Source organism: Chenopodium album, chromosome 14, assembly GCF_948465745.1.
Source record: "Chenopodium album chromosome 14, dcCheAlbu1.1, whole genome shotgun sequence".
In the NCBI taxonomy this organism is placed as follows: Eukaryota; Viridiplantae; Streptophyta; class Magnoliopsida; order Caryophyllales; family Amaranthaceae; genus Chenopodium; species Chenopodium album.
This window is the reverse complement of record NC_137847.1, coordinates 2630833-2650046: the sequence shown is the minus strand read 5'-3', so window position 1 is coordinate 2650046 and position 19214 is coordinate 2630833. Positions and strand designations below refer to the sequence as shown.

At 34.2% G+C, this 19214-nt stretch overlaps 2 protein-coding genes across 2 annotated transcripts; both read right to left on the bottom strand.

Annotated features, from left to right (window-relative positions):
* Positions 1 to 2920: 2920 nt before the first annotated feature.
* LOC145578546 (serine/threonine-protein kinase Aurora-3-like) lies at positions 2921 to 5285 on the bottom strand. Its single transcript, XM_081635849.1, has 6 exons — positions 4992 to 5285; positions 4651 to 4893; positions 4116 to 4211; positions 3537 to 3751; positions 3364 to 3436; positions 2921 to 3268 (listed from the first exon to the last, which is right to left on the bottom strand). The coding sequence occupies exons 1-6, from the start codon at positions 5211 to 5213 to the stop codon at positions 3167 to 3169; spliced, it is 951 nt and encodes a 316-aa protein (XP_081491975.1). The 5' UTR covers positions 5214 to 5285; the 3' UTR covers positions 2921 to 3166.
* Positions 5286 to 6456: 1171 nt separating this feature from the next.
* On the bottom strand, positions 6457 to 14171 carry LOC145578545 (uncharacterized). The gene is made up of 9 exons (XM_081635848.1): positions 14024 to 14171; positions 12265 to 12363; positions 11691 to 12145; positions 9415 to 9478; positions 9256 to 9309; positions 7841 to 7909; positions 7689 to 7754; positions 7522 to 7590; positions 6457 to 6789 (listed from the first exon to the last, which is right to left on the bottom strand). The coding sequence occupies exons 1-9, from the start codon at positions 14132 to 14134 to the stop codon at positions 6706 to 6708; spliced, it is 1071 nt and encodes a 356-aa protein (XP_081491974.1). The 5' UTR covers positions 14135 to 14171; the 3' UTR covers positions 6457 to 6705.
* Positions 14172 to 19214: the final 5043 nt, after the last annotated feature.

Sequence of the window (19214 nt, the reverse complement as noted above, 5' to 3'; positions counted from 1 at the left end):
GTTTTGCTCTTGAATATATGTTTACTACTGCAAAAAGGACAAGGTAAACTGAGCCCAAGTTCCTAAGAACAGTAAATACTCAATCCTAGAAATTAGGAGTATGAATATGAAGAAAAAAAAAAAAGGTTATGGGAGGAATTTCATGCTTTTAAGGCTAGGAAGTATAAACTCTTATGGTAAAAAAAAGGTTATGTCTTACTCTTACAACATGTAGAAATATTATTGCTTCAATAATAAAAAAAAAAAAAAAAAAAAAAAAAAAAAAAAAAAAAAAAGCCTTGCAACAGTAAGAAAAAATTTCACCTTTCTAATTTACATGTTACATCACATGCTTAGTTCACTATTCTCTATGCTAAGGCACAATTAACCAAAGAAAGTAAGATCCTCCAACACAATATTGAGCCTATCACAATCTTAGTATTGTGTCACAACCTAGGCTACTTATGTGATCACGGAAATCAACATGCAATCACTTCTGCTAGTAACGACTTAAATACAAAGAAATCATATAATCGAAGTACGATCTAAATCCTACACCCAAATGACAAGGTGTGTAACTATTTACAAACAACCCTGTACTATTATGGTTTTACCTTCCTTATCCCACGCCATAAGGGGTAAATTTGCTACAATTGCAGTCTGAAAACTACATTACCATGAAATCCATTCAAGCCGCCTTCTCTTAGTTTATACATTCATAAATCGCTATATAATCCATTAAATCTGCTAGCAAGGGTCAAACACATTAGGCTGCATTTGCCGCCAATTGAATTTGTTACACAGCCTCCCTAAGCACTCAAGATTCAACACAGAGCTCAATAATTGAACAACCATATAAGGAACGGGTAAAAGTATGGGATCTGTGACTACTTAATCACTAATGAGTAATGATTAGAAACTAAAGATTGAAAGCGATGAAAGAGCACCTATAAGGCTATAATGACAATTCATTAGTCAAAAATCAAAAAACCTCAAGAAACTTTTATCATTTCCTAAATTATTTTAGGGCACAAGGAAAGTTCCTGTTTTTGGAAATCATATCCTAAAATGGTCAAGACAATCATGATGTATTCTTGGCTCATTCTCCAACAACTTTGGACCCACGCCAACGCATAATCTGGCGACCAAGGGGCCTCTAGCCTTGACCGAAGAACATATGATTGGATAATTATTGTGAACCCATAGTGGCAAACTTGTTTTATGGCAGTTCCAACTTCCAAGCATTCAGCCCCCACAATTAACAAAGTGACTTCTTATCATCTAAGTCTTGAGAGGACATATAAGAGTACAACTTAACCTTAATAATCAATGTAAAGTACGTAAAAGAAAAAGTTGTTTCGAAAAGTATGAATTGTAGATTTTTAGGTACAAGTTACCTTGAACTATTAGAAAATAACGCTAAGTAAGGTTTGCACCAGGAAAATAACTAAGGTCGCGCCTAGCATCGTTAGATTAGCTAGGCATATGCCATGGCACCAGTAGCCTAATATTGAGTCAGGCTGTCAAGTTTGGGGTGCTGTTTCACGTGTTTGGGTAGTGTCATGCTTTTAAGCCTAGGCATAGATTTTGTGTTATTTCCGGATCCCATATTGTGTCATCCTAGCCTAAACTTAGTATTGTGTCGACTGTTGACAAATACATGGGTCGAGCCCTTATAAGGACAAACCAAGACCAACTTAGGTCATGTAATGCTTTGGACAAGGCTGGCTAATGCCAACCATAGCCCTAAGCCCTGCTTCCTAAAATAAAAATTTTAAAAAAAATGAATAAGAAGAACTCATGCTCATGCAAGAACAAAGATTCAAAACTTATATAAATGTTATTAAAAAAGAAAGAAGAACATTATCCAGGAGATAAGATGAAAAAAAGAAATGCTAAAGAAAGGAAAAAAAAGGGGAAAAGAAAAAGTAAAAGTCTAAAGAGAAAAGAGGGAGGGAAGCATAAATTTTTTTTGCCAAAGATAACAATCTAACATAATACACTATTTAATGTATATACTCATGTTAATCATACATTAGCTCTACTTTCTATGAATACAAATACTGCACATTCCAACTAAATTACCATGTAACAATTTTGAACCATTTCCTAAAACTTAATGGCTCCAAAAGAGATGTTATACAACTAAAGAAAGTAACCATCTTATGGTTTTATGTGCTAGCCATTTTCTTCAATATACGGAGTAAGGTACTAAAGCCCCTGCTTCTCTATACCACAAAGAAACTAGACAAACCACCCAAAAGCCATCAATAGGTAGTCAGAGCGTAGGACACGCTAGGCGTGATAACAAGCCCTCTTACTTGCAAGCTACTTAAGCTCAATTTAGAAAATTCCTGACTTGAGCATAGCTATGCTTAATTTATACAACTCATAATGTAAACAGGCTTGAAATTTATAATACTATTTTATCTATATTTATAAACTTCAAATTGTAATTTGAGTACTAACAAATTGAACATTACTAATGAGGATCTCTACAAAATATAGGTAAGCTGCCTAGGCTTAACTATAAAAACACTCTACTATTCTTTAAAAGTATATTTATTTCGTCACAATCTTCAAACTCGAGCTAATTTTTTACATAGGTTGAGCTTGACAATTAGTGCTCAAAACAAAATTAAGACTCGGCTTAAATTTGAATGAAATTGCAATGATCTGCATTGATAAACTCCAGCTTCAGCTTGTTATCACCCCAAACATGCCCAAATAAGGCAAAGAGCATTCCTTGCTAACCATTATATTCACAGAATAGGCAAAAAAGTAATTAGATAAAATAGCACCAAAAATGGTAACAGAGATTACAAGTTAAACAAATGGGTTGTCCCAAATAAAGGTAAGCAAGAACTCTATGCCAAATATATTTACCAAGTGAGAAGAACATTTTTAAACATTATGCATTATTAAATCCTGATAATTGATTATGTACAGCTTATGCTGTCTTGATTACATGAATGAATTGGAAAGCCAGATATAATTAGTGTTAGACACACATATGTGGCTATGCACCCAAAAATTCCATGAAAATTTCAAAGTTTTTAGTACAAAACGAAGTGTCAAATGTACATACCCAATTACACATTTGACACGGCTCTGATCACTAATACATTCTTGAATCTTGATACAGCACTGTGTACATAACCATTGACTTGATTGCTTGGTGAAAGAACTATTTACAGAAAATGCCAGTGGGATCTGCATTCTTTAGGATCCAGGGGTGCTCCAATATCTTCTGAAGAGAGAGCCTCTTTGATGTGTCTTTTACTAGGAGCTGCACGATGTCAATATTACATGCTCAGAAACTCCAAAATAGATTTTAAGAGATCCATTGATTTCCAAAGAAAATTCTATGAAGCGTATACTTACTCGGGTAATAAGATCCTTGGCTTCTGACGAAACTTGGGGTGTGTCTGGAAATTTCAAATCAATCTTCATAATCCTACAAAGGAAAAAGACTTGAGTTAAGTAGCAGGCTGCCAGGCTCTCAACCTATATACTCTTTTAAAAGAAAAACGAAAACATTTATGCATTCTTCTTACCTCCGGAAAGTATCACGTTGGCTCTCAGCCTCAAATGGAGGCACCCCATACAAGAATTCATAACAAAGGACACCTAGAGTCCAGTTGTCAACTGCGTAATCATGGGCCTTGTTTTCCACCATTTCAGGAGCCAGATAGTCAAGAGTTCCACACATGGTGTGTCTCTTGTTTCTTGATTGTACAGACCAACCAAAATCTGCAATCTTCAGACGACCCTGAAAAGAAATAGAATTCAACACTATTCATCTTAATCCATAGAGCAAAAAACTATCTACAGATGTTTGTAAGTTGTAACAGATTGCAGCGATTGATTAATGAAGGCAGTCTCTACTCTCTACGAGAGTAAAGCTAAAGCAATGAAAACTGTTTTTTGAGACCGAGAAATGTGTGTTTAGATACTTCTACAGGTTCAATGGTTCACAATGATCCACCAACTCGATCACAAAGAAAAAACATACATGTACTAGTACATCAAACAATAAAGTACTCTATGATGCATACATTAGTACAATAGTATAGTCCATTCCCAGTAAAGCCACAATGAAAGCAAAGCAAGTTACTCAGAGATCATACAAGTACCTCATGATCAAGCAACAAATTCTCTGGTTTGATGTCCCTGTGGATGACATTCTTGTCATGACAATACGCCAATGCTTCCGTTAGACTTGCAATGTACTGTCTCAGAAAAACAATCAGAGTAAATCCCCTAAAATTCAATAAAGTAGCAACCCAAGCTCAGCCAAACTGAAAATTAAAATTCAATTAAAGCAAAAAATAAAAGAAATCCCAAATATCATCATTGTATTATTCATTCACCACATCAGAACATTCTGCATTAACCAATGAACAATATAATACAAAACGGCAAAACTTCCATATCATTGAAGCTTAGACACTCCCTTAAGAATCCAATATCTAAACTCTCATTCGGAATCATACTATTTTATGTCTCTTAATTTGTGATTCCACCAATATACATTAGCCAATCTCAAAAATAGAACACTAAATCATCATTTCGACAGCAAAAACTCGAAATTCCTCATAAACACAACAGAATTAAAGATCAAAATTCTCACACAATTCAGAAAAACTAAAAAGAATTTGGAAATTATACCGTGGCGGCTTGCTCCTCAGGAAGATGACCTGATTTCTGGAGTTCCTTATAAAGTTCACCCCTAAAAGCATACTCAAGAATCAAAACAATCCTCTCTTCATCATGAAACCACCCATAAAGCCTCAGAACATTCGGGTGGCGTAAACTCATTTGAATCTCCATCTCTCTCCTCAATTGATGGTGTAGTTTATACTTCTCAATTTGCTCCTTAAATATCACCTTCAACGCCACTATATACTTACTCTGCTCCATCAAAATCGAAAATCGAGAACAAATTCAGTACAATTGAATAAACAAACAATTACTACTGCAAAAAAATTGGGGAAAATTGGGGGGAAAACCTTGACTTCGCGAGCAAGGTAGACTCTTCCGAATTTGCCCTTTCCCAAGGGTTTTCCGATTTCGAAATCGGCCATTGACCAGTTCCGCTTGATGCTAGGGTTTTGCGGTTGCGGTTGCGGTTGCGGTTGCGGTTGCTGCTGCTTCGTAGAATTTTGAATTGGTTGAGGTTTGTTGGGACGGTGAATGGGTTTTTGCGGAGGTTTAGGGATTTTGGGCGCCATTGATGAAGCTTCAGTGAGGAGAGAGATTGAAGGAGCAGTGAGAAGTTGGAGAAAGGGGAAGAAAGGAGGGAAAGAGCCTGTGGATTGTGATTTGAATTTGTGAGGGCATTATTGGAATGGTCAAATAACTTGATTCAATTTCTAGGTGGGTCGTGGGTGGTGGGTCTAATTGAATGATAATTAATGCAGCAATGTTGTGAAATAAAGTTTCATCCTAATTTAGGGCAGAGTACTCCTTATGTTCTACAAGTACCAAATTCTTTTTCTAAAAGTACATACAGTACAGTAAAAAGTAATTTAAGTTGGTGGTACTTGTGATTTTTAATCGTAGAACAATGTAACGAGTTTATTTGAGTGAGCAAAATTAGCATATTTGACCAACATTACCTTATTGACTATTAAATAAGCTAATTCAAGGTGTTTGGTGGGAAGCTTATTTAAAGACCTTATTCAATTCTTATGGTGAAATGACACTTATACCCTCATTTAAGTTAAAATCCTATATGATCTACCTACCCTATAATTAGCTTATTGGTCATTTCACATAATCAATCAGCTTTAAACAATCATCTATTTACCAAACACTTTTCTACAATAAGCTAATAAAATAAGTTAGTCAAATCAGTTAATAAAATCAGCTAGTTAAAATCAGCTAACACAATTAGCTTCAACATTCAGTTTTTTCCCAAACACGAAAGTAACAAGAATTTCATGTAACAAAAGAAAATACAACAAACTTTGAATTTTTCGATGGTACACAATGATGCCTTTAAGTCAACAATGAAAAATTTTAAGAAAATTGTTATATCAATATGTTTTTGAAATACTACTAGTAAAAGATAACCATAGTATTTAACATTAATACCTCAAAATGACCTTGGTTTATTGTGTTATTTGATTACAACGTAAGGTGATATAATTTTGATAATGAATGTTTGTTGTATTTATTTAATCTTTTTATTTTTAAAATACATTTTCTTCATCTCCATAAATCTAAAATCAAAGAACCAAAATTTCTTAGCTTGCCTCGACAAATTATGAAGCAGAATGGCTAAGATCTCAATGTGTTTTATTTTGTGGCATTACCCATGTCTTCTGTCACAAGGTTGATGATTTCTGCACCTTATTAGTATACAAATAGCATCCCAAAATTTATCAAATGTGTGCTTGTTTGTTTATGGTCTCAAATTGACAGATATGTTGATAGTTGAGGTGACTATAGATAATTTCCCATTATAATTTAAGCGTTCAATAACACAGCGCAACATAGAGAGCAGGAAGTTGCTATATACAGGTTTCAAAATCCAGGACAATGACTGCCAATGATCTACAGGTTCCATTGCGTGGAGAGCTGCTCTCTACAAGGCTGCCTGAACTTCAAGATCGATAAGTACAGAAGGAGAAAAAAGTTTTCTACTGTATATACATAACAAGAAACAAACAGCAAAAGAGCTGCTGTTTTACGAAGTGAAAAGACATCTACAGAGGCTTCTCAAAGTTTGCCGTTTGTGAGGTTGGCATCCTTTGCTCCAAGATCACCAGCATCAATTTCCATGCTCACTGAATCTACAAGTTTCTGCACATAGCGAAGGACATATATAATAAGAGCATTGCATGGATCCGGGAAAAGTCTAGTCTATAACAACAACGCATCTCCTAAAAGGTGTTCACTACTACTTGATTAAACATCAAAGTATTAAACCACAGTAAATTATTTTCTTGCATCCAAATATCATACAATCCATATGGAGCTTCCCCTATGATCAGAGCAATGCTGAATCCAGGTCACAGGATGCTACATTGTTCTCTTGTCTACTAGATTGCAGGTTCCCAGACCCCTAAAAGCTACTCCATAACAAAATCATTATGAAACATAAGGTCATCACCTGTTTGTGATTCACACAGAAGACCAGAAAAATTTATCTACTGACAATATTTCAAGTTCATACAAAATCCACATATATCTCCATAACTCTGCTCCCAATACACAGCGTATGAGATTAAGAATACAAGTGACAGAGAATTTGACAGATAAGCTTTGATTTGTTGCATGAGGGGGGAGGTGCAGCTCATTTGGATAAAGGAGAGAACCACAGAATGTTATGCTACATGCCTACATGACTCAAAACTGAATAAAATTCCAAGCAAAAACAGAAATTATTTTCAGAGTATACTTCCTCATGAAATAAGCACATGCTACACAACTCTCTATTAGTCAGATAATTAGGTATGCTATTACAAAATAGGTTTGAAAAAATTATAATAATACTGTGTCTTAGTAATATGGCAAAAGACTAGGGAAATTGACCTGCAGTTTCTCTTCGGCACTTTTCAGTTTTACGCCACACTCCTTTACTTGCTGGAAACCTTGATGTAACTGCAAGTAATCCACGATTCCATGGCACAATAAGTAAAACTTTTGACTTCAAATGCCCAATTCAAAACTTAATATGTGTTATCCATCCAGGCAAATACCTTAGCCAACCGCATTTGACGCACTGAGGATTGTTTTTTCGCAGAGGACAACAAATCTTCCAATTTCTGTTATCACCATCAAGTTACAGGTTACTACAACAAAAATAAACTACCTGATTTTGCTAAGCAACAGAAAGAGAGAATTTTAGCACCTGGGATCTTTTCTCCAAATCAGCTATGAGTTGTTTCTTCTCTTCTAAACTCTGCTCCATGTCAGATTTCTGATAAAGTTATAGATTAGTCTCTTGATAGTTTTGACATTAATATTCATTGAAAATATGTAAAGAAACAGCATGGTACAGACTAGAAATGAAGTAATTAATTAGCAACGCAAAAGGTTTTCAGAATTGTGATCCGCGTGATTTAATTATAACCTTGCGTTGATTGATAAATGGAATGAGCATCTTTGACAAGTTAAATGCTGAGGCTAAATAGCAATATATAATACAGGGATTACTACATACTGCCATACTGGTAATAAGTCTATCTAAGAGTAGGAGGATGAACAAGAGCTCAATTTTAAAAGCAGTCCATGTGAAACTTAAGACTCAAGATCAGCCCCATGCATTTTCAAAATAAAAACATCAGCTAGGTACACATCAACTATCAAGAGCCATTAGCTTTTTCCCAAGGTTTTGATGAATAGAATTTTATTAGAATAAACCAAACTGCTGTTAAAGCATCAAAATTTTTTCTCTTTCTTGCTTTTTTCTTCATTGGTGGTACAGAAATACTTCGCACGGCTGTCAAGACCATAATGCATATAAACAACAATTGGAACTCAATTGAGCAAAATATAAAGGTTGTTCATGGCCACTCTTCCACAGAAAAGTACTCAAATATGGAGTCTAATGAATTAAATATAGACTGGAAGATGACCTGACATACAGTGGACAGTCACTAGCACAAAGTTTTGGACTCAGAAAGGTCCAAAATATGCTGACAACTAGTCCAACAACCTCTAAACTTGATGGATTTTGTGATGTACACAAGTTATTAGCATTTATCAAAGAGCTTAAAGTTATTTCCGGGTAATTAGCAACTTAGCAGAAATGATTGTCTGAACATACGAGAAATGTGATAGGCAGAAAGTAAACAAAAAGCAGATCCGCAGGTTTGAGAAAAGCTGAAGCTCTTTTGATACAGATTCTCCCTCTATATGTTTAACCTTATTAGGCCAATAATGATCTTGTTTCCCAAATACCCTCCCACCCCAATTAAACGTAATTGACTTAATGACCTACAAGTATATAATGCCATATGCTAACTCCACACTCAAACCCCCCCCCCCCCCTGTCTCTCTCTCAGAACAAATAGGAGACATTATGGGAATTCCCATAATTTTATCACTTTGATTTCTTCACAGGCCAAGCACTTTATGCGAAAGAATTTGAGACTTTTAGCAGTCAGCTTATACCTTCTAACACTGCTAGTGCTCAATGCTTCAAATGCAAATAAGAGTGATGAGTAGTCCTAAGCACTAGCAACATGAAATTAAAAGGTGTTACGTCTTATTGATGTTGTTGCCTTGTTGGCAAAGTCACAAGAGTCTAGTCTGAGCACAGACCTCCTTCTGAAGTTCTTCTCGTCTTTTAATCAACATATCCAGCTGCTCTTCCATCTAATTTTAGAGAAGAGAGAAGCACAATGTTGATACGATGACATCTTCTAGCCAAAATTAATTAATTGTATTCACGAATAGTCTACCCTAAAGAAATAAGCTCACCTGGTATTGATAATCACTTGATTCTGATGACAAATCTCTACTACGTTGGTCATGACTACTGGAGCTGTTTAGCAGGGGAGAAAAAAAATATGTGAAGAACAGAGAGATGTTGTCAACAAAGGCTTTTTTATTCTTTCACAGCATCTGGGATGAAGGACTACAGCAAATAGAGCACAGCATATAAACATCACAAACAAATTTAACCACATACTAAGGCCCTGTTTGTTTGAGTATAGGTATTAGTTACTATAATTACTCCCTCCGTATTTTATTACTTACTCCACTTTCCTTTTGCAGCCGTATTTTATTACTTCCTCCATTTTCTTTTTTGGAAACTTTTAACAATATTTTACTACTTCCCTCTCCACTAGTAGTCCCCTCACATCATGTTTTAATATTTTTCATATTCTGTGTCCTCTTTCACTTATACTCACTTATGCTTTTTTAGATTTTTTTATCCTTCAACCAACCCCACTTCCATCATGTTTTATTACTTTCTACTATTTCTCCTAAAACTCCATGCATGGAGAAATGGAGCAAGTAATAAAATACGGAGGGGGTATAAATCACCCAAACTTTACTTGATGTTAGGTTGATAGATTTCAGAAAACCCTCGGATATGAGCAATGTATAAAAAGGCTAAAGCGCGCTAAGGTGATAAGGATCCTTCAGAGCCTTTTAGCAGTATGGTGCACTTAACAGAAAATTAAAACTTGCAACTCAGTGTGCCTTAGAACAACTCAGCATTCCTCATATGCACCTCAATGAAATGACCTTGCCTAGGACTCTAGGAGCACCTTTTCTCATAACCATGAGGAAAGGAGGGTTTGCCCCAAACCCCTACTCTAGAAGCAAGAGCACTAACTACTTTTGCGGTTCTGCCCCAGTCCTGATAAAACTCCTGCTTTGAGCAGGGTAAGGGAAACTAAGAATAAAGAGAGAAACAAAAAAGAAGCAGGTCTACACTAAAACAAGCACCAACACAACTGAAATCCCACCATTACCCTGTTCCTTTCTCTATGGTCGCTGCTCCTCCATCCCTGATGCAATTACCACTTACTAAACAGCACAATCATAATGTTCAATCTCATACCATAATATTCATTTGGCACTAATGATTGTCTTTTTGGACACCAATGTCCCAAATCTAGAACTTAAGTGGGAGAAAATCAACCATAAAACTTTCCACAGTACCAACTTATAGTAGATCATAAACGAGGAAAGAAAGGATGTAGTGAAGCAAAAGGAAGAGGGGAAGGGCAATGTGAACGTTGTAGCTTTCTAAATAAACTAACATCTACAGAATGCATCCAGAAAGGAAAAAAAAAAAAAAAAAACCAAAACAAAACAAAACAAAATGATAAATAAACTGTAGTACAGAGTATAGCATACTACACTTGATGATGAACAACAACATATTTGGCCCAAAGAGTGAGGTACAAGGTATGAGAGCATCTATCATATAAGCTATAGGTGAGAAGGGGCAAAAAATACTGCATATCTATTGATGTGGAAGGAGGAAAGGGAGAGAAATGATAAACTTGAAAGATATAATGAGAAGTAATTTTAATGTGTTCCCACTTAATGTCCTTTTTATAAGTTTGCCTAATTTTTTTTTTAGGGTAATATTATATGTAGCCCTAAGGGCTATATATAAGCATTAAATATACTCTTGGAAATTGTATAAAATTAGGAATTCATGACAAAAACACGCGTAAATCAGTGTTATTAGTGTTTACATTTTGATGATTTCTTAACTTTTTACGATTTTCAAGTGTAAATTTAATGCTTATATGTAGCCCTAAGGGATATATATAACATTTTCCTTTTTTTAATACTATATATTTCATCCTCATTTATTTTGAACTACATACATGCTATTTCGTTTCATGCACTTTATGTCATGGTTATATATGATATATGTTCATCAATCATACTTTGTTTTTTTATAGTATGTTATTTTCGCCAGGTGCATGATAAATGTTTGTGCTAGCAATCATCCATTTTAAGCCAATGTTCTAAAAAGAAGGTATGGTCGTGATCACAATAGCCGTCACAATGTAGCAAAAACACTAGTCACAAACTAGGTCACTGTCATTGCAGCATCGGATTGGTTAAAAAGTCTTTTAAGGTAATTTTGAGCTAGGACCCAAAAATTTTCATCAGTACAAGATTTTTGTTAGTCTCAATATTGTACTCATTTTCAAATGGCTTAGCACTGATAATGTAGCAGCAGCAGAGAGGCAGCAAATAATACAAAGCATATGATCTTTTACCTGTTCTTTCTCTTTGTGTGTAGGGCTCTGCTCTTGCCAACCCTTTTATCGTGATCAGTGACTACTCGATCAAGCTCCCTATCTTGAGTAGAGTTCAAATCCTTATCACTTTCCAATTTTCGATCACGATTTCTGTAATGTACCCATCCCCGATCCCGTTCCCAGTCAATCAAATCCCTACTTTGACCTCGATCTCTTCCTTGGAAATAATCTCTAGACTGATCATGATCATGAGAATTATCATGCCTTCTTTCCCTTTCTCCATCATGCTCTAGAGAATTATCATGTTTCCTGTCCTTATGAAAGTCATTCTGCCATTCTCTACCTCTGCCCTTGTCATAATCCAAGACACTCTCCCTCTGATTATGTCGTAAGCTATCATGACTAAAGTTAGATCTCAAACCAGCACCTCTTGCCTTTACTCCATTAACCCTCACAACTCGACCACCAATAGTCTGAAGGAATGAAATTAATCGAAAAGGAATTGCAAGCAAAGAGTGGGTACTGAAAATTACTCCTACTCCTTGAATTTTGCTCAATTAATGTATGAATAATATGGAGATAGGAAACATACCCGCCCATCCATCTCATTGATGGCCTCAATCGTCGATCCAGGATTTTTGAAAGTAACAAAGCCATAACATTTTCCTCCCACACCTCGATCATTGATTATCTATTTGTCAAAACATACAAACTTTTAATAACCATCAAAAAAAAAAAAGTATTCTAAAGATGATGCATTGATGCCCAGAAAAAAGGAAAGCATGTGGAGAAGCTATTAACCGTGAAGACTATGGTCACATAAAAGCCTTAGTATAGAAAATAAAAAATCAAGTTAAATTGATACACTATCCTCTCAATGTTGAAGATAGAGAATTATTAAGTTCCTCCTTCATCCTTCCTATAATTCAAGGAAAGCTCTTTCTTTTTCCCAGGCAATCGAAGAACTAAAGACCATGCAAAGTAAAAGAAGCAGAATTATATGGTTATAGGGGAAGTAAAGGAACATATACTATCACACAACAAATAATTAGCTGTCCTCTTTGATATATGTTCCCACAGTAATAAGTTAATTAGTCCCTTGAGACATGAGAGTGAGTATGAAACCCTAGCATATCAGTTGACTTAGTAATATGTATGGCAATTGAAAGGTAGTAAATATTAATTCAAAATGATTCATCCTACATATATAAATTCTGATTACAACTTAAACCTACACCCATATTATTCCTTGGTAATAAATCCTTTTTAGTAAATAATAACCCAAAATGTTAAGCAAGCCCCCCCCTTCAAGGGTTACACATAAGTTATCATATCCATAGATGACTAACAGACTATATCACATTTCCCAAACATAAAAGACTATGCTATTACAATTATCCATTCTATTTTAAGTTGGTAACTTTAAGGAAAGTGTTTCAGTGTCCGACTTTAAGCAAACTTGCTGATAGTGTTGTAAGACACTAAGATATTATATATGTCAAACACTCATACTCCATGTAATGGGAAGATGGTAACATAACTAAATGATTGTTTAGCAATACTATTTGGTTGAGACCATGGTAATCTTTATTCAAATATGGTCGTTTCCAATTACCTCAAAATTTTACTTTTGAACTATTACGATGAACAAAATTATACTAGCTCCTTTAACATTTAACTTTTCAGCATTTCTCATCAATAACTATGACATAATCAAGAGTTACCACATCTGAATCAAAGTTGATTGCAAACCGCCTCTCTATACATCGAACAAGATTTAATCATTATCTACCAAACATGGGACAAAATTCTCCCAACACATCGTTAAACTAACATGATTCTCTAGGCAACACTGCGGAATTCCAAGCATAAACTCGTACCACACTAGCTATTTATCTCGATTTCTCCTACCATACAGCTCGCTTTCCCTTTTTTGATTTTTTTTTTTTTAATCTTTACATCGAACAAGAACAGCTAATTTCGCTAAATGCCGATTCTTCAAACATAATCAAATATGCTCCAATCCAAAAATTGCAACATTCTCAGTCACAACAATTTGGCAATCCAACAATATAATTTAATTCCACAATTTCACATGTAAATTTTCTCATACCAGACTAGCAATTAACCCAATTTCTCCAACCTTCCAAAATCACTGACTTCATTACACTATTTAACTCTGATTATTCATTTCATTCTACAAACAAAATCATAAAAGCTCCAAAATTACAACTCTCAACAAATTTCGCGAATTCAACAAACACAACAAATTCAATGAATTGTTATCAAAAAGTTTCAAAAAAATGAACCCTAAATAAAAATAATCGATTGAAATGAGGAGAGAGAAAAACCTTAACAGCGATAATGGTGCCGTAGAAATCAAAAGCACGACGAAGTTGGGATTCCGTGCAATCGTACGGAAGTCCTCCGACGTAAACAGATTTGTCATCGTCTATTGTCATTTTTCTGAGAGCTTCTCCTGCTAATTTGGCTCCATCAATATAGATTGTGTTTCATTCAAAAATTTAACAAATTTGGGGAGTGTGAAAATTGGGCTAAATGCTTGATAAATGAAATTGTTGAATTGGGCCTTATTTTGAATGTAAAGGACTTGTGAAACTATGTTATCAAGTGTATGTCAAACGGATTCAAATCTTCTGTCTCGCAATTTGTGTATTGATGTGTTGTGGTTGTTCTTAAAATTAGCGAGAAAAATTAAAGTTGTGAGTGAATCAAAAAAGCAATGTCAATAGATAATGAGATGGTTATTCAAGCTCAGTAGGTGCTAAGAATTGAACTTCTAAGTTGTTATGGTCAATCTATATTAAACAGCTTGGTTTCACAGATTGCACGAAATGGAACTTGAAATTTTCACATGTGGAACAAATTTATATTCTCAATGCACTTTTTTAAGATTGGAGAAGTATAAGTTTTGATAACCTATTTTCATGAATAGGTTGGGTTTTGTTAGGAATGATATAATTATATACTATATAGTGGCTATGCGACTGCCCCAGGCCCTTGACCCAACCATGTAGTCATTCCATGTGAGGGAGGAGGTTTTAATTTATAAATTTCTAACTTGTTATTGCGGATACAAATATAAACTCAATTTAACTTGCTATGTGCCGCCAAAACTATTACCCTTCTCTTATGTCCCCATTCATAGCTTGAAAGTAAAGATAGCTTGAGAAAGCTCACTTCCACAAGACCGCAATATGTCTTTCTTAGTAATATATCTTCCAATGTCTAACCTAATTGATACATAAGACACAAGACAATTTGCATCATCTCTATTCTTTATTTATCTCTCAACAATATGATAAGTTACCAAAAAAAAACACAAAGTCATCATCCTAACACACTATAAATCTACCCCTTAAGTATACAATGGAAAATTGATTTCAATAATTCCTCCTTCGAGTGATTGAGACAAATTGAAAGTAAATGAAAAGTCCACTTGAGATGGGATTATTGGTTACTTAGCTTATACGTAGTAGTATATATATGTATTGTACTCAACTTATTTTTGTTGAAAATACTTATTTCTACTCAAGTATGCTTATTTTTTGATATGAAAACTTACTTAAAATATATTTTTTAGAATTTAACTCTTTTTTTTAAAAAAAAATAAAAAAAAATTACTACAATTTTGTTTAATAATTAAGCTGAAAAGAACATGGCCTAAGGGCATGTTCACTTCAGCTTAATTTCAGTTCAGTTCAGTTCCAATCAGTTCATTACAGTTCAATTCAGCTCCTAATTTCCTTCTCTCATAAAATATTCATTTCAATTCTATTCAGTTCAATTTGGCTCCAATCAGTTCAGTTCAATAAATGTGAACAGACCCTAATTCACTCTCCGTACCTATCAACATACCTCTGAAAGAATAACAATCAATCATCCACAAGACCACAACCAATTGGTTGCAATGAAAAATATCGGTTTTTGAGAAATATTGTGACAAATTCTAGAGATTGAGATTGTGACAAAGGAGATTGCCATCATAACGCATTATAAGTTTAGGAACCAATACACGAAATCCATGCAAGAAATGAAATGAAACTATGGAAGTATGTGTTTACGCAAAAGCATGGTAGATTGGTAGTTAGAATGTCATACAAGTTCATGACTCATGATAGGATCCTATGTTATTGAACCCATTTATGTAGTGATAGATAAAGGAAATAAAAACATCACATATTCACTTTCGCACACAATTTCTCACGGGTATCACTCAATGATTTTTAAAGTTTATATTGTCTCTTTGTTCCTTGCCATAATTACAAATCCATCTTCATTTTCCCAAACCCCATAAATCTTTTCAAAAAAGTACTTTTTGGGCTAAAAGATTTATTGATTATAGTAGTTTATCAACCAAAACTATGTAACATAATATGTTAATTTTACTATAAAAACCAACATAAAGCTAGCTTTTGTAACGGATCTTTATAAGATTGCAATGTTTGTGTACTTCAATCTTGAACTCACTCCAATGAGGAGTACATATAGCGGGAGGCTCAGCACGCATCTTAGATTTTGTTGGCTCATTGTGCATCAAAACGAGTTTTGGACTTTGGAGCACGACCTTCGTTTAGGGCAATAATGAGCAAAATAAGTGATAGAGTATATAAATCAATCTTGGACTTTAATCATCGTTTTAACTTTTTGGTTAAATTGGTCCTTCAATAATAAACAATTAGAAAATAATTAAGTTAGAATTACCCCCAAAAAAACTAGATAACTTGCATTAGTTGCGTATGAGAATATGATATCATTCATGCTATGAGAAATTTTTGGCTTCCTCGATTAATTCACTATCATCATCCTTCAAAGATATCAGTAGTGATAGATGACACGTAATAATCAAAGTTAATACTATACAATTTTACGCATCGACTAGAACAAGTACATCGGAGCTAATAAAGTTGAAGAGAGAAAGATCTTTATCTCCTTTTATTGTACTCGTCATTTAAATAGATGATAAGAACGAATAAAAAAAAAATGCCCTAAATTTTTAGCAGAAGTTGTCCCTTTTTATATTGCATGCTTTATAACTTTTATTTTAACCTTAAAAACCAGTCAAAGAAGAGGACGAATTGAACAAATCAAATAACTATCACACCTATCATAGTTACTTCTTTATACTACGTGAGTACATCAAATTTTCTTTATGATCATATAATTATTTACCCCACCTTAGCTGTCTAGCTAGTTTTACATCAAACTCCCACTAGTAGCTAGTTAGTCTAAAGTCATTTCACGTACATTTTCATCAACTTTCATCCGAGACAAAAAGACGTGCTTTTCATATAATTATACTTGCTTTGAACTATAATTGAACGGGTAAACCGTTAACTTCAATCTGATCAAGCCAAAACAAAACATAAAACACTAACATACAATTTAATCAATAGTTGATTTGGACATTTGGTTGCATGATTAGTTCCTTATTAGTGATTATATAGAATATATATCATGTCAATATCATTGGTAAGTTGGTAACCCTTAACTTCTAGCTAGCACGACTATTACTTCAATTCTAATACTAAATAACTGCTGATCGTGTTTGGATCGTTTTTAAGGCATAAATTATTGGTAGATTATCCTTAAACAATAGATTATAATCACGTTGGTCCATGTGTGTGTATAATTAGTGAAAATGGTCTCAAACTAGATGATTAATTCGAAAATGTGTGGCATAATAAGTACATTGTATGTATATATAACTACATATACTCCGTAGTATGTATGTAAAGTTGTATGCAGCTCATTTACTCTACCAGTGGGTTTCTTGCTGCTAGTCTTAAGCCTGAACAAAGAAGGAGGGTTACCGTAAGTCAGTAACAGTTAGTGTTAAACTTTATCAGATCATATTGTTTGACATGAGTCACAATGATGATTGAGAGTAGTATGTATTAAGATGGGTGAACTCCTCACTCCTGGAAAGTCTTCGTGTTAACTCATGTAGCCGAACCCACTGATAGGATTAAGACGTTCATGATAGCCATTCAGCCTCCGCTCTAAAAGTGAAAACGACAATTTACATTATGATGATATATGCTAATATCCATGATAACTTACCTAAAGGCCATCGTATGTAAAATGATAAGATCACTGCATGTATATATGCACATGTACAAGTCATCATCATAGTTCATAATTATTTCTTGAATATTCATCAGATATACTGTATATATGATTAAGATAGGAGCATTGTTCATGCATATGCAATCGTATACTATATCTGGGATTTATTGTGGATGAGATATGATGGTGGGATCAAAAAAATTGATCGAAGAGATAGATGATGAATGAACGGATCCATCCACTAAACAATGCTTTTACCTTTACAGCAAACACTATATATGAAAAGGAGTGAGTTTGTGTCTTTGTTCTGGAACCTTTAACCTCCACTATATATATAATGTTTACCCTTAAAACTGTTTTTTCAGTTCTCTTTGCATTATAAAAGCAATCATCTGCATATATCATTTTCTGTATCTATGTGTTTTTGCTTTCTTTTTGTTTATGTGGAATTGTATGCATGTTTGGTACTCCATAGTTTATCAACTTTGTGTATGTACTATCTAGCATAAAGAAAAAGATGATGAATAGATTGATCTTGACCACTTTTTGACATGAGTAGGTACTATATATACTTAGGTTCAGGTTCGCTTACCATCATTTAATAGGAACTCATTGATAAATGATGTACTTGTAAATTGTAACAAGGGTTTGTTCTCTTCAGCTTATTTTCAGTTCAATTCAGCTCAGCTTTAATAAGTTCAGTTCAGTTCAATTCTTATCTTAATTTCCTTCTCTCATAAAATATTCAGTTCATTTCGGCTCCAATAAGTTCAATTCAGTTCAGTTCAGTTCAGCTTAGTTCAGTCAATCAGAACATGTCCTAAGTTGTACACAACCATGTGGCCAAGACAAGTTGCCTAAGGGTCTGTTCCGATTTACTGAACTGAACTGATAGGGGTTAAACTGAACCACTGAACTGAAATAAACTGAATAGAGCTTAAATGAATTGTTTATGAGAGAAGGAAATTAGGAATTAAGTTGAACTAAACTGAACTTATTGAAGCTGAGATGAACTGAGTTGATTGTAGCAGAACTGAAACGAAAAGAAATAAAACTGAACAGAACAGGCCCTAATTTATAATGAACAACTCACATGTGCATAATATAAGAGTTAGACTACATACTAATACTTGAGCCTAAATCAGTCGAGATTGAATCTTTTCAATCATTGTTCTCGCTGTTTAAGATATTACCACGTTTAGAAGTTGTTTTTTTATTTATCATGTATATGATCGTTATGTACACTATGTGATGATTGAATGTTTTTGTACAATTCATAAAATTTCAATGCAATGCATTGTTGTATAATGAGTACTATTTACTTGTTAATTGTAAGGGCATGTTCTTTTCAGCTTATTTCAAGTTCAGTTCAATTCAGTTCCTAATTTCCTTGTCTCATAAAATATTTAGTTCAATTTATTTCAGTTCCAATCAGTTCAGTTTAGTTCAATT

Excerpts from the sequence above, each read along its gene's own strand:
- LOC145578546 (XM_081635849.1), bottom strand. The coding sequence starts at position 5,213 with ATGGCGCCCAAAATCCCTAAACCTCCGCAAAAACCCATTCACCGTCCC. Across the intron at positions 4,894-4,991 it reads ACCTTGCTCGCGAAGTCAAG|AGTAAGTATATAGTGGCGTT; the intron begins GTTTTCCCCCCA and ends TTGATGGAGCAG. Across the intron at positions 3,752-4,115 it reads ATTTGTTGCTTGATCATGAG|GGTCGTCTGAAGATTGCAGA; the intron begins GTACTTGTATGA and ends ATTTCTTTTCAG.
- LOC145578545 (XM_081635848.1), bottom strand. The coding sequence starts at position 14,134 with ATGACAATAGACGATGACAAATCTGTTTACGTCGGAGGACTTCCGTAC. Across the intron at positions 12,364-14,023 it reads GCACCATTATCGCTGTTAAG|ATAATCAATGATCGAGGTGT; the intron begins GTTTTTCTCTCT and ends TTTGACAAATAG. Across the intron at positions 9,479-11,690 it reads CACACAAAGAGAAAGAACAG|CTCCAGTAGTCATGACCAAC; the intron begins GTAAAAGATCAT and ends CCTGCTAAACAG.